Here is a 14,507-nt window from a genome sequence, read left to right as displayed (position 1 = left end):
ACCCAACTTGTATTTCAAATAAATAAATAAATAAAATGCATGATATATATGACAGACCGGCTGGGCCTATCAACACCCAACAGGCTGCCTACATGAGCGAGCAACTACTATCATGCCTTGTTGATCACAACAGATCCAGTATGCTATATTCAACATGTGACAACAATTGCTGCACCTATGGGTGCAGTAGGCTGGGGTTAACACAACCCCAGTTTCTCTCCTATCTAATACCCAGACGAACCAACATGAGCTCCACTTGTTTGGTAGAAGCAGGCAGTGCACATCTCCTTGTGTTGGGGCGTTGCAGGTTTAAAACCCATTGGTATAGTTGTATAACTGGTAGGCGTGTCTGCCTAACCCCAGCTTGCCTTCCAAAAATAAATTATGTAAAACAATGGGTTGTGCATACTGCCATATGTCAAAACTTTGCAAGTTTAAATCCCAATGGTATTGCAGTATAAGACTGACAACAGTCGGCCACAACCCGACTGACCTATATATATGGTATGCTACAACAAAGTTCCGTTAAAGTGATTAATGTTCATCACTTAGTATTGAGGGTTGTATGTTTCAATCCTCAAAAAGGTGTCACTATATACTCATTCAGGATGGTTGTCCCATTTGGAAAACTGGTAAAATGATGTAGGCTTGATTTGTTTTATGTTCTGCCCATCATATCTTTAGAATGAGCATACATGATCATGGTTTTGATAAATGCAAAACTTATTACATGCATATGAAAAGAAAAGGATATTTTGATGTCATTGATCTCTGCAAAAGAAGAAAAAATTGTAACTGATGACATGCATTACTGATTGTTGACGTAATATGCATATCCATGATGGGTGCGTGATAGGATCGAAGGTGGTCCGCCGCAGCCCAGCCAATTTATGTTTGTGTGTGTGAAGTACATATATATATATATATCACTTATTTCAATCACAAGGTTCTGGTAGAAAAATAAAATAATATATTTAAAATAAAATGCTCATTTTCTGTATGGATTGGTTGCATGCATGGATTTGCAAAAGTGTTGTTGCGTACTCAATCGAGTGGTCGTTACATTTGAAAACCTAGTAAAATGATAAAGGAATGCTTATTTTATTATTCTAGACATTATGTTGTTGGAATGAATGTATATGTGTGTATCACAAAAATGCAATTTTTATCGTATGCACACGAAAATAATGTTATGCTATTACTGAGCTTTGACAAAGAATGGGATATCCATGATGCTAATTATTTCACATGTAAATTGAATATGTGATTCACATATGAATGTCATGATTATGTCTAGTACATGGACCGCTTTCTGTTAAATGTATGATCTTGATAAATTGCACAATTATAAACATTGTAGGGTCATGAATTTTGTGAAAGCTCAAAACTGAGCTTGTGGTTCCACAGAATCCATATAGGCACTTGTGAAATCTGTATATGATTTGCATGCAAATATTATGACCATGTCTGATGTATGGACCGCCTAATAGTAAATGCATATTCTTATAAATTTTTGCTCAATAATAAAAATTTTAGGGTCATAATTATGCAAAGACTCAAAACTAAGCTTGAGGTTCTATAGAACCCTTGTGGTGTCATATGAGCACTTATGAAATTTTGGTACATGTGACATGCCATGGTTGATGTTACGTTTGATGCATATATCTGGGTGTGTTTCACCCATAATAGAAAATGTGGTTGCATGATCAGTTGGGTACGATACATACACATAAATTTGGGAAGAAAATTTAAAATGATGCAAGCACAAGTGCTCGACTCGGATATGAGCATGTAATTCTGAGAAAAATTATGTTGGTACCGATTGTGCACTAGGTTAGTGGTGTACATACACTTAGATCACCCCGAGTGTGGGTTTGAGGTTTGGATAATCCCTTGTGGTGTAATGACTCAGACTAAGAAAAAAACAAAATTTAATATACGCATATATAACCTAAGTTACGAGATTCTAGGTATACCTGAAAGACAGTATATGTTACTGGACTACCCTAAGTTATGTGATTTTGGGTATACCTAAAAGACTATATATGTTATCGGACTAACCTAAGTCTTGGGATGCATCCCATTCTAGTTTTTGCTATTGGAGAGTACTCTCTCGGTTATGAACCATTCCCTCTGGGTATTCATATGCCTAGTCACATAAGTTATTCAATGAAAGCATAACCAACTGTTGTATGGTCTTAGTCTGCTACAATGTCGAAGCCTGTGCATACCCACAAGACAAGTTAAAAAGAGAAACATAAATTGATAACTAGTCAATTTACTTTTTATATTTTTAGATACATACCTTGCTTGATATTGTGATTGTTGTAATATGGTTATGGTTCAATTAGATGATGCATAGCTCTTAGTGATGTTTTTATATGTCAAATAGTAAGTTGCTTGCATTGAGTGAATATCATAGAACATAAATGAGTTTTGGTATTTTGTACTTCGTTATTCGGATGTTTTGCACATATACTTGTACGCGTGACACTATGCACACTCATATTGATATTATGTTTCTTACTCATACTGGGTGTAGTCTGACACCCTTTAAATTACTATTTTATAGACAAAGCAATTGCAGGCATCGCTGTGGGCGATGCCATAAGACCATATATTTCTGTTGATGTCCTATGGAACTTTGATTAAATTCATTATTTTTATTATTTGTGAATCTACACGACACATAATATCTCAAGACAATATTTTAATTATTTTTCTAATGGTATGGAAGCCTCTATCTATTGCCTGTAACTCGCCTGAAATATTTAACCAAATTTTTATAAGAAATTCCGTTTTGATTTAAAAATAAAAATGATTTCATGTAAAATTTTGAGTTCAATATTTTGGGGCGTTACACAAACGGATCTTCATGCACAGAAGTTAAAGACTGGACTGTTAGTCTCTGAGAGGTTTCAGTCCAGGGACATTTTCACCCAGTTTCATTCTTAACCGACAGAAAGTGCCAACACGAGATTTGTAGGCGACAAGTTCTTCTTTCCAATGAATCCATATTTGTAATTTTCAGACTACAGATGGTCAAAAACCAAGATGAACACCAGAACAGAGGACTAGTGTTCACAAGCTGAGACCACTAGAACTATCCAGTTGGGACAGACCAGAACGAGGATATTTTGTGTGAATTCGGTCAAAGGTCCAAACACAAAAGTCATATATGTTTTAATTATAAATCTAGAAAAATAAAAATCAAGAAAATCAAAGATCATATAACTCAAATATTATCCGATCAAAGGGGCAGACTGGTACAGTCATGAACGGTCACCCACGAGACTATTCTCTTTGTTCCAAGACATTTTTTCCAACCAAGACAATCTAATCAGAAAAAGTAATGAACATGAAAGTTGTAGATGTGTGTGTTATATTTCCAACGAGCTATTACATATAAATTTTTGTTATCTATATTAAAATATATGATGCAAACAACATGACTGGTTTTGACAAACAGAATGTCACAAACCAGCACCAAAGTCAAATACTTGTCAGACAACAGACTTTTTTTAACCAATTTTGGTATTTAAGTTTAATGTTCAAACTGCAGACACTTCAATGATGATTTCTCCAATGTAAATCATCCTTCCACCTTACCCCAACTCCGATTAGTCTATATGAGGATTAAGAAAATGAGTCACAAGTATAATCTATCTAGCAAGAAATATATACTCAAGATTCAATGCTCAAAAAATAATATTTTTTTATCAGACAAGATGCAAAAACTATTTTGAAACTGAGGCAAGTTTAAGCAAACTAGATTTGCAGATAGAAGGGTTCTTAAATAGTTTCAATGGTTTACAACAATAACCCTGAGCAGCGTCCAGAGATGGCATGCTCAAACAAAAGGATAGGGGAAATTGACAGCAGCTCGACAATGAAGATACAAGGGATTTGGAATAGGTTGTTTGCAGCAAAATAAATAAAATAAAACTAAAATAGAAATACACGAATGATTCTAACATTCACAAAAATAAGATTTTTTTTTTAAAGATGAATGAAGCAAAATTATCAGAAAATTAAATGTTAAATAACCAAAATACCTCTTGACCCCAAATGGATACGAAATATGTTACTTGACATGGGGTCGTGAGTCTTGTAATGCAGATTGGATCTTTGCTCCTCGCTACTTTCTTAATGCTCTACATCAACTTTCCTCTCTCTCTCTCTCTCTCTTGCCCACAGTCGCCCCCCATTCCCTCTCTCTCCCTAGTTTTCCCTATACACTAGCTGACCCCTTCCCTCTTGCTTCCTCTCCATCTCCTTTCTGCTGCCACCGTTATTGCAACTTTCTTGAGGGTCACGACAGGAACATGTATGGAAGAGATATAAATCCATCTCATCAATCATACCAGAAAAGGATTGTTGATCCATCACCTAGTTTTGGGGCCATAAATACATGCAAAATATCCCATGCCATGCACCAGGTATCCCAGACATGAGAACTATTATGTTGCATGCTCCAAGGATGCCATCTCCATGGTGGCTGATGTAGATCATATTTAGCTCCAAAGATTTTTGACCTAGGAGCTGACAGATGCATATCCAGGTCCACTTCATTTGTTGGATCATTAGAGATTCATATTATTTAGTTTAAATATTTTAGTATTCAGATCATTTTGCAACGGATCTTGGAATCGATATTCAGATTTAATTAGATTAGGATAATTAAGATGAGTTTTATCCTTTTAAGAGTATACCAATTTAGGTAGTTTATTGGGATTGAAATTTGGAAGACCTCATTTATAAAAGTACGAGAAAATGCACAGTTGATAAATGATATGAGCAGTTTCTTTCTTGTCAAGTTTTTAATTATTTCATTAATTTTCAGTTATTTTCTTGATTTTTTTTTTGTATTTTTAATTGTTTTTCATTAATTTCCAATGTTTGCAGCAGGAACTCCCAAGTACTGTGGTCCAGCTTCAACATAAAGTGTGGTCAACACGAGCAAAAACGCTCATGTTCAGCATGACCTGATCTGCTTCCAGAGATGTCGGGCAGAAGTTCATTGGCAACGACAATGCACTCGAGTATACGGCGGCTGGACAGAAATGTCTTGTGCAAGTTATCTATTACCTTAGTTGCCACCAGTTTAAATATATTTTGTGAGCACTTTAGCAATATTGTTGTAAACTGACCTGAGCTGACAGATGGGTTGAGAATCTCCTATCTCTTCATTACCTGTGTGGTTGGGGAGAATTACCCCATTTGCATGGAACTCATGCAAGAGCTGCAATAGGTCATCTTTTACAGATCCACAAACCACTTGAAGAAGTTGACCGGAAACGCATATGTTTTTAATAAAACCCTTGATCAGGTCCCCTTGCCCATAAAGAAGTACACTCGGCTTTGAGAATGCTTCCTGCTCATTTCCAACCATGGTTGCGCCATGTCAGGTAAACCCACAGTAGCCCGGCCCTAACCAGGAAGTCAGAACCCTCATGGGAAATTTCAATTCTATGCTTGTTTAGCTGCTTATTTGATTAAAGCATACGAGAGGACACCATACTAATAAGAACCTGATGCAATAGCCTCGAGCTGACCAAATAGTTCTAGCATAGTTTTTTTATATATGTCAAACTAGGAAGGATCATCAGGTCGCGAAAATGTCAAGTTCACTGCTTCTGATTCCGTCTATTTCCAATCTTTCTATTTTGATTCCCTCAATCGCTATCTTTCCCTAAATTATGCATGATGATTTATTTATTTTATTGTCTCTTCTCCCTTTGATGTTTCATTGAAGTACAGATGCTTGACTGCATGTTGATGCGAATGCGAATTTTTGGAATTCAAACATATTAATTACAGCAGACATAATATTTTACTCCAACATATTCGTGGCCCAAGCATGGCTGTAATCTGTAATTGTTTCGTGATGATTGTGCTTATGCAGGAATATCTCTCCCGAAAAGTATAGAACCTTTGATAGTTTTCTGCTTAGAGTGGCATTGTGGATGGAGATTATTGGAATCTCCATGAGGTTGTTATCTTCGTTTGTGTGGATTCAGATGTACAGACAGGGCTTCGTGTGTCGATACAGTTTACCGGGAGGCAGATTTCGACTTGAGAACCAGTTTTCTGAATGCGGAAAACTACCCAATCATTCGGCAGAACTCTGATAACTGTGATGTTGTGGGAGGTTCTATTTATGATCCTACTTCCTACTACTCTTTTTTTAAAGATGTTCAAGATGGAGTGTGTGTGTGGGGGGTAAAGTCTCTTTCATCGCCTGCACCTTGATGCATGTTATGTCTACTAGTCCTGTTTGGTTTGTATTGGTTGCCATTAAATCCTCACACACACAAAAAAAAAACTGATCACGCTTTTGGTTAAGTTGCAAAGTTTAATTCTTAAGCCTCTTGTTTCTGCCATTGTGATACTCTGAATGACTGAATTGGTTGGATTACATTGTTCTTTTTCTAATGTTTCTCTGCCATTGTGATACTCTGAATGACTGAGAGGCAGGGATGATGGGCCCAGTTGATGATTGCTCATACAAATGACCTGTGTGATTGTGTCACTGGCACGTGAACAGTGGATAGAATGCACTGCTTAGTGAGCAAGGGCAAAACCCTCAAGGAGCTTTCTCCCTGAGATGAATGCATATTGATTTTTGAAGATGATTTTGTAGATGGTACCACTTAAAACTGTTGGCATGAAGTTATCTATGGTGCATTGAGATCATCTTTGGGTATGGCACCCTAATTAATCTACTAAGTGCTCTGGGGAAGGCGGCTTTTGAGTGAAATTCCTGAAGGAGGAAACATAAATCATCCTTTCACACTTCCCAAATTTCACGTAACATTTCAATAGGAAAACCGTCTACCCCTGAGGCTTTACCCGAAGGCATGGACCAAACGACCTTCCTCACTTCATCTTGATCAAATTGTTTAGAGATGATGCTCACTTGTGCCCTATCAAACGATCGAAGTTTCATGTTTGTCAAGTTGAAAACCGGTCTATTCAAGCTTTGGTACCTTTCTTCTAACCGGTTGGTAATGAACTCCAATAGATCAGCTCCTTGTAATTGGGTGTCATTACAAGATAAGAATGAGATGTGATTAGTTCTTCTACGAGTCGAGGCAAAAACATGAAGATAACGTGTTGAGGTCACCTTCCCTTAGCCAAATTGATTCTCGATGTTTGCCTCAATCGGACCTCTTGTCAGATTCGCCATTCCTCGATCATGGATGCTATATGAACATTTTTCATTTTCGGATTTGCTGCATCCTCACTTCCATTCTTTTCTACCATCAATTTCTTCAGGTAGGTTGCTTAGTTCTTGTTTCCTTGGTTGATTGAAACTGTGCCTTGCCCCTTATCATTGGTTGATTAAATAGAACTAATCCTTTGTTAAAGTGTTAAATCCGTCCACGACAAGCATATCTTTTTTAGGTGTGGTATTGAAGGCCATTGGTTGTTGGAGAGTCCAAGGACGTTAATGAGTACCATGACTTTCACAACATGCTCACCGTTTTTAGACTGCTGCAAGGATGAGACCGGGGCGGGTGAACGGAGGACCTATGGGAGTGTTGATGATGATGACCCATCATTATTGTGACCCTTGAGCTTTAGCTAGACAGAATATCAAGGTTCAGACAGTGGGATACACTTACCTATTTCAAGTTTGCTTCTATTCAAATAAATCTCCTGTCATTAGTTAAGTTTACTAGAGATAATAATTGTTTGTTTCAATTTGATGTTAATGTATTTTGTGTGAAGGATTCACAAAGTGAATCCACTCTTCGAAATAGACCTGAGTTTACTCATGGCCGATTGGGTAGCATGAAAGATAGAATCAGTCTATGTACATCCTCTTTATTTTTGAAAAACAAAAACAAGAATTTTTTCACTTTTAAAAATTGTTTTAAATGTGGGTCCAAAAAACTAGATTCAAATTTAAGAAGATGTGGGGTACGCTCTTCACAGTAAAGAGTTTTTTCTCCTTCAATGATGAAGAATCAACCTAACCAGAAACTCTCAATCGTTGTATATGAAGCAGCGGCATTGCGACGATTCGTACCTTCTATGAATCCTATATAAAAAAAGGTGAGTTTGGTGGTGAAAACCACTGAAACTCGAAAAGAACACAAGGCAAACAAAATACAATACATTATACAATAAAAAATATAATCAAATACATTGAATAATTTAAATAAACATTAAAACAAGAATCAAATCTTTGTGACCTCGTTTTCCCCTTTAGTGACCCGATTTTCCCTATTTTAGAGACTCGATTCTTTGATTTGGTCCCTTACCCTGTTTGGTCCCCTACTCGGTCTGCCTCAATCATCTGCCTCACAATATGGTCTCGCTCACTCACTCACCACAACATGTTTCACATATTATTCATGTCTGGTTCCTATATCCTGTTTGGTCTCCTTATCCTGTCTAGTACACTACAACAAAGCAGTAGATTAGCGACGACCACCTTCCGTCGCTATTCCGTCGCTAATCCGTCGCTAACCATGTTAGCGACGGATTAGCGACAACGCGGCGACAGTATGCTTACGTCGCGAATATTTCGACGTTAACTGGCGACGGAATAATTCCGTCGCCAAGTCCGTCGCTAATTGCGACGGAATAACGAGCGCTATATTCCGTCGCCAATCCGCCGGTACTAAACGGCGACCACGGCGTGGCGACGGATTTAATTTCGTCGCTAAGCCGTCGCTAGATTAATATGAATAGCGACGGAATCATCCGTCGCTAATCCGTCGCAAAAACGAAAAAAAATCAAAAAAAATGTATTTAAAAATTAATTACCGAGAACTGTACAATTTATATTTCCTGTACAATTTATATTTTCTGTAAATAAAAAACAAACCACACAAAAAAATTCATATAACAAGTATCTATAATAATTAATCGTTCCACCTTAAAACTAAGAAGTTTAATTATTTACAATTCAACAATTACAATTAGGAAAAATAAAAAAAATAGAACTTCTTCAACACAGTCCTCTAATCATCGCCAAGATTTTGTGCGTCTTCTTGTTCATTGTCTTTATCTGTCCCTTCAGCTCCACTACCCTGATTATCGCTAGCAGCCTACACAAGAAAAGAACAGTCAATATTGATAAACAAAATATAATGAAATAAATTACACACTATATGTGATTCTATCATGTGCTCATGTGTGATCTAAGGCAATAAAAAAACTCTATATGTGATTCTATCATGCTCATATGTGTGCTAAGGCAGTCAAAAAATTGAATATGTGATTATAGCATGTTCATATGTGTTCTAAGGCATATAAAAAAACTCTATATGTGATTCTACCATGCTCAGATGTGCTTTAAGGCAGGCAAAAAACTATATATGTGATTCGATCATGCTCGTATGTGTGCTAAGGCAGTAAAAAAATTGAATATGTGAATATAGCATGCTCATATGTGCTCTAAGGCAGGCAAAACCAAAAATTTTATATGTGATTCTATCATAAATGATATATAACATGTTCATATGTGTTCTAAGGCAGTTAAAAAACTCTATATGTTATTATAGCATGTTCATATGTGTGCTAAGGCAGTCAAAAAACAGAATATGTGATTATAATATGCTCATATGTGTTCTTAGGCAGTAAAAAAACTGAATATGTGATTATAGCATGCTTATGTGTTCTAATGCAATAAAAAAAACTTTATATGTGATTCTATCATGCTCATATGTGCTCTAAGACAGACAAAAAGTTAAATATATATATATATATATATATATATATATATATATATATGTGATTCTATCATGCTCATATGTGTGCTAAGGCAGTAAAAAAATTGAATATGTGATTATAGCATGTTCATATGTGTTCTAAGGCATCTAGAAAAACTCTATATGTGATTCTACCATGCTCAGATGTGCTTTAAGACAGTCAAAAAAACTATATATGTGATTATACCTGAGAGGGACCTGGAATCGAAGATCCCCTATCCTGAACAGCGGCCTTGATCTCATTTCGGAGAAAGGGGGCGACGGTGTATTGGAAGTAGTTATTCAGTGATTCATTAATGATCTCGCGTACATCATCACCGGAAAGAATAGTCGGCTGCTTGGAGCTTATGTCGGCGCAAGAAGTTGGTGAGCCGTAACTGGAAGAACCAATAACTGGTGAAGTGTTCATATTACTCCCAAACCCGAACACGCGACCTTTTTTGGGTTCACCTGCTGCAGTCACCCATGCTGTAGGATCAAATGATGGATGTTGAGTAGCGTCTTCGCCATATCGCTCTACCATTTGTTGCTCATATGCCTCCTACAAAATAATGTTTAAAGTATTCATTAATAATTAATGATAACATTATGATGACTTGCATATATATTGCAATGATTATTAATAGAATTAATACATACCGTTGTCGTTCTCGCCTTCTCTGATATGAAGACTCCCGTGGTCTTCCGTTTATGTGTTTCTACAAACACATCCTTATATGGTACACTGTCTCCTTTTTCTGCTTCCTGCGAAGTTAAATGACAAAAGATTTAGTACACAAATTTGCAACTATACTTATAAAATTAATATTATATATTGATGAGTTAACATTTTCTTTAGGTGGCTCCCAAATGTCTTAGATCCACCTGTGTGTAGATGGGCTTCGGGCATCTTCGATCGATTTTGTGAAGCCTTCGCAGAGCGATTTTTAAATGCATCTCCCGCCCACATATCGCACATTTCATCCCAGTAATCTCTCCTGATAGTAATAGGACCATGGCCCTTCCACAGTAATGGATCATCTACTACGCCAGATGCTTTTTTTGCTGCAGTCTTCATAGTGTGCAGCATGTCTGCAAATCGATTGGCAGCCACCTTCTGCTACACCTTCCTTGCATCATTTTCTTCCACCGTAGTTGCAAAGCGATTCGAAGCCTACAAATATTTTCAGAAAGTTAGTAGACATTGCTTAAATAAATTAAATATGAAACACATTAACTATGAGGAACAACTATATACCATGAATGAGGACCACAATCTGTCTAATACCTCCTTTGGGTACTCTTTCCATTGAGCAACTGGTCCTGGTAGATGTTGAAGAAGTGAATTCTTAATCTCCCGTACTACTTCTTGTGGCTCAAACCTCGTGCTGCACATGAATTGTTACACAGTAAATATCAATATAAAATATTTAAAAGATATGCAATAATTGAAAACAAAATACTTACGGTCGATTATCGATATACACTATTCGAATGAGTCTTCTTGTGCCAGCCTGAGAAGACCCTGTTTCCTGTGTTGGCTGTTGACTTGTGCGATCAACTGGTGTAGGTGGGTCGTGTATAGGCGCAACATCATCTGTAAAAAAATACACACCAAGTTCTTAGAATGTGCATTTGAACTAATCAAGCATCTAATTAGTTATATGATATACCTATCACAGGAGCCCGTGAAGATGAAGGTTGAGCCTGGCTACTACTGGATGAGCGACCACTATAACCTCCACGAACCATATTCTAACAAATAACATATGTCATACAATACATTCAAATAATTCACATCAAGTATTACAATGCATTCAAGTCATTCACATCAAGCATTGCAATACATTCAAATAATTCAAATCATTGACATCAAGTATTGCACTAATTCAAATCATTCGTTAATTGCATAAATTATAATACATTCAGATAATTGAAATCATTCACATCAAGTATTACAATGTATTCGAATCATTCGTATCAAGTATTACAATACATTGAAATAAAATTTTTAATCATTCACACCAAGTATTGCAATACAACTCACATCAAGTATTACAATGCATTTAAATAGAGGTTTGTAGTATAAGATTTTGCTCACTAGCTTGAGAATTCTTTCTCGTCACTAGTTTGACTTTCTTCTTTTTCTTCTTCTTCTTCTTCTTCTTCTTCTTCTTCTTCTTCTTCTTCATTGTTTGCCCATCCACTTGGTACATCATTTGGATCACATTCCTCTATGAATGTTTCATCAGCCAATGGAGATATGACATGCATATCATGCGCAACATCGTGACCATAAGCGAAGTCACAGACATCATCTGATTGATAGTAATCACTGTCTTCAGCTAACTCATCTTCTTGTAACTGATCATACTCGGGGTATAGTTTGGATTTCACCTTGCAAACTGGCCACCATTCATTTCTATCTGACTTTTTTATACTCGGATATGAAGTATAATAAACTTGTTGAGCTTGCGAGGCTAATATGAATGGTTCATATGTTCCAAACCTGGATTTATGATTCACCTCCACAATGCCTGAAGCTTTGTCGAGTCTTGTTGCAGTTGGATCAAACCAATGACACTTGAATACCGTAACCCTGTTATTCATGCCTAAGTAAGTCAACTCCATTATTTTCTCTATAACACCGTAGTAATCATGTTCATTTTCACCGTAGCTGCTACCCTTGACACACACGCCACTATTTATCGTTGATTTGTTTATACCGTAGTCTTTTGTATGGAATCGATAACCATTTACGATATACCCGTTGTAGCATTGCACAACTTTGGTCTGACCATTTTCTAAATCACATATTCCTTGATCTTTAACATCACCATGGCGAACCTACGCACAGACATAAACAATTATTGTGATCACGATCAATTAAGTAACTTAGTGTTGTTTATAAGTACAAAATTTATGTTAGCTTCTTTACCAACTGTTTCAACCACTCCACAAACTTAGTTTCACGTTCTTTTTGTACTTCTGCATTAGTGAGATGTGAAACTTTGCTTTGCAACTCTAGATCAAATCGTCTGCAAACCACAAATACTTATATTACCGAGCCATGTATCCACATATAGAACATAAAAGGATTTATAATTGAGTTGCATATATATATACTTACTCGATGTATGGGTCGATCGCTGAACAATTAAAAAGAATATAGATGTGTGCTGCATCTTGCTCTCGATCTGTCAATAGCCTTGATCGGCAACTACCAAATGCATGCCCAAGTCGTTGAAATATCGACAGCTTGTCAGCTACAGTTACTTGTTCTCCATCATCGTTACGGGTCGGGCATGTGTAACGTGTTGAAATATGAGGTTCGAAGTACATAGATGAGAAATTTGAAATCTCTTCTAAAGTGTACGCCTCACAAATAGAGCCTTCTACTCTTGCTTTATTACGAACCTTTTTTTTTAGGTCGAACATGCATCTGACAAGAATATACATTTCAAATTTTAAATATCTGTCATTAAAGAGACAAATATAAAAAAACATATACCTTTCAAATGGGTACATCCATCGATATTGCACAGGGCCACCAACCCTTAGTTCATATGGCAAATGTATGATCAAATGTTCCATAACATCGAAAAATGCTGGCGTAAATATCTTTTCTAACAGACAAACAGTGGTGATGACAGAGTCCTCGAGATTCTTTACATCTGATACAATGACCTCCGATGCGCACAATGTTCTGAAAAATCCGCTCAACTCAGACAATACCCCCCATATAGGTTTGTCTAACATATCATGGAATGCTAGGGGTATCAATCGTTGCATAAAGATATGACAATCATGGCTCTTCAACCCATATAACTGTCCATCGTCAATCTTCACAGCCCGAGCAATGTTAGAGACATATCCATCTGGAAATCTCAGTTGTCTCAACCATTGACATACATGTTTTATTTGATCAGGTCCGAGCACGTACTTCGCCTTTGGTTTCAGTACTTTGCCATTATACTCTTTGAGTTCCAACATGCAGTGATTTCCTACATGCAGTGATCTAGGAGTGATAGGAAAGTAGCGGAGCGACTTGTATGAAACTTCCTTTGATCTCGTGCTACCATTGCCTCTTGTCTTTGGCTTGAACCGAGGATGCCCACATGACGGGCATGATATGTCATTTTCCTGCTCCTTGAAATACAACATGCAGTGATTTGGACAAGCATCAATCTTTTTGTAACCCATACCTAGAGCGTTGACCATAACTTTCGCACGATAGAAATTTTGTGGCAATTTCTCATCTTTAGGCAACATATTCTTCACAATCATGCACAAACGGTCAAAACATGATTGACTCAAATTATACTCGGACTTCAAATTCATTAGTTGAAAAACTGCAGACAAGATAGTGTGACTCTCACAACCGTTCCAATGTGGCTCATCAGCATCTTTAAGTAAATCATAAAATCTACTAGCTGCATCGTTTGGTGATTCTTCATCTACGACAGTTCTTACATCACTAGAACTCATAGCAGAACCCAGTTCTGTTCCTGCAGCATCAAATATCAAATTCGTATATGGATTATCGTGCACCACATTCACCCGTGCATCAAAATCGTTTCTAAATTCTTCTCCATGAAACGCCCAGTTCTGATAATCACTCACAAAACCCTTCCTGTATAGGTGATGTCTAACGCCATGAGGTTCTACAAATCGATTATTCTTACAAATCTTGCAGAGACACCTAATCCGACCTGTGGGATCTACCGTACTGACACTCGCCGTTGCAAATTCAATAAAACTATCGACACCATCCATATATTCATGCGATAACTCATTGTCCAC

The 14,507-nt window shown here is 36.9% G+C and overlaps 1 protein-coding gene across 1 annotated transcript; it reads right to left on the bottom strand.

The window, feature by feature from the left end:
• Positions 1-8,873: 8,873 nt before the first annotated feature.
• On the bottom strand, positions 8,874-10,134 carry LOC149826953 (uncharacterized). The gene is made up of 2 exons (XM_090018402.1): positions 9,913-10,134; positions 8,874-9,062 (listed from the first exon to the last, which is right to left on the bottom strand). Exons 1-2 carry the CDS (start codon positions 10,132-10,134, stop codon positions 8,976-8,978), a joined length of 309 nt encoding a protein of 102 aa, XP_089874528.1. The 3' UTR covers positions 8,874-8,975.
• Positions 10,135-14,507: the final 4,373 nt, after the last annotated feature.

Source organism: Nuphar pumila, chromosome 10 (assembly GCF_984573655.1).
Source record: "Nuphar pumila chromosome 10, dmNupPumi1.hap1.1, whole genome shotgun sequence".
Taxonomy (NCBI): domain Eukaryota; kingdom Viridiplantae; phylum Streptophyta; class Magnoliopsida; order Nymphaeales; family Nymphaeaceae; genus Nuphar; species Nuphar pumila.
Note: the sequence above shows the minus strand (reverse complement) of the source record. Positions and strands in the feature narration are given on the sequence as shown.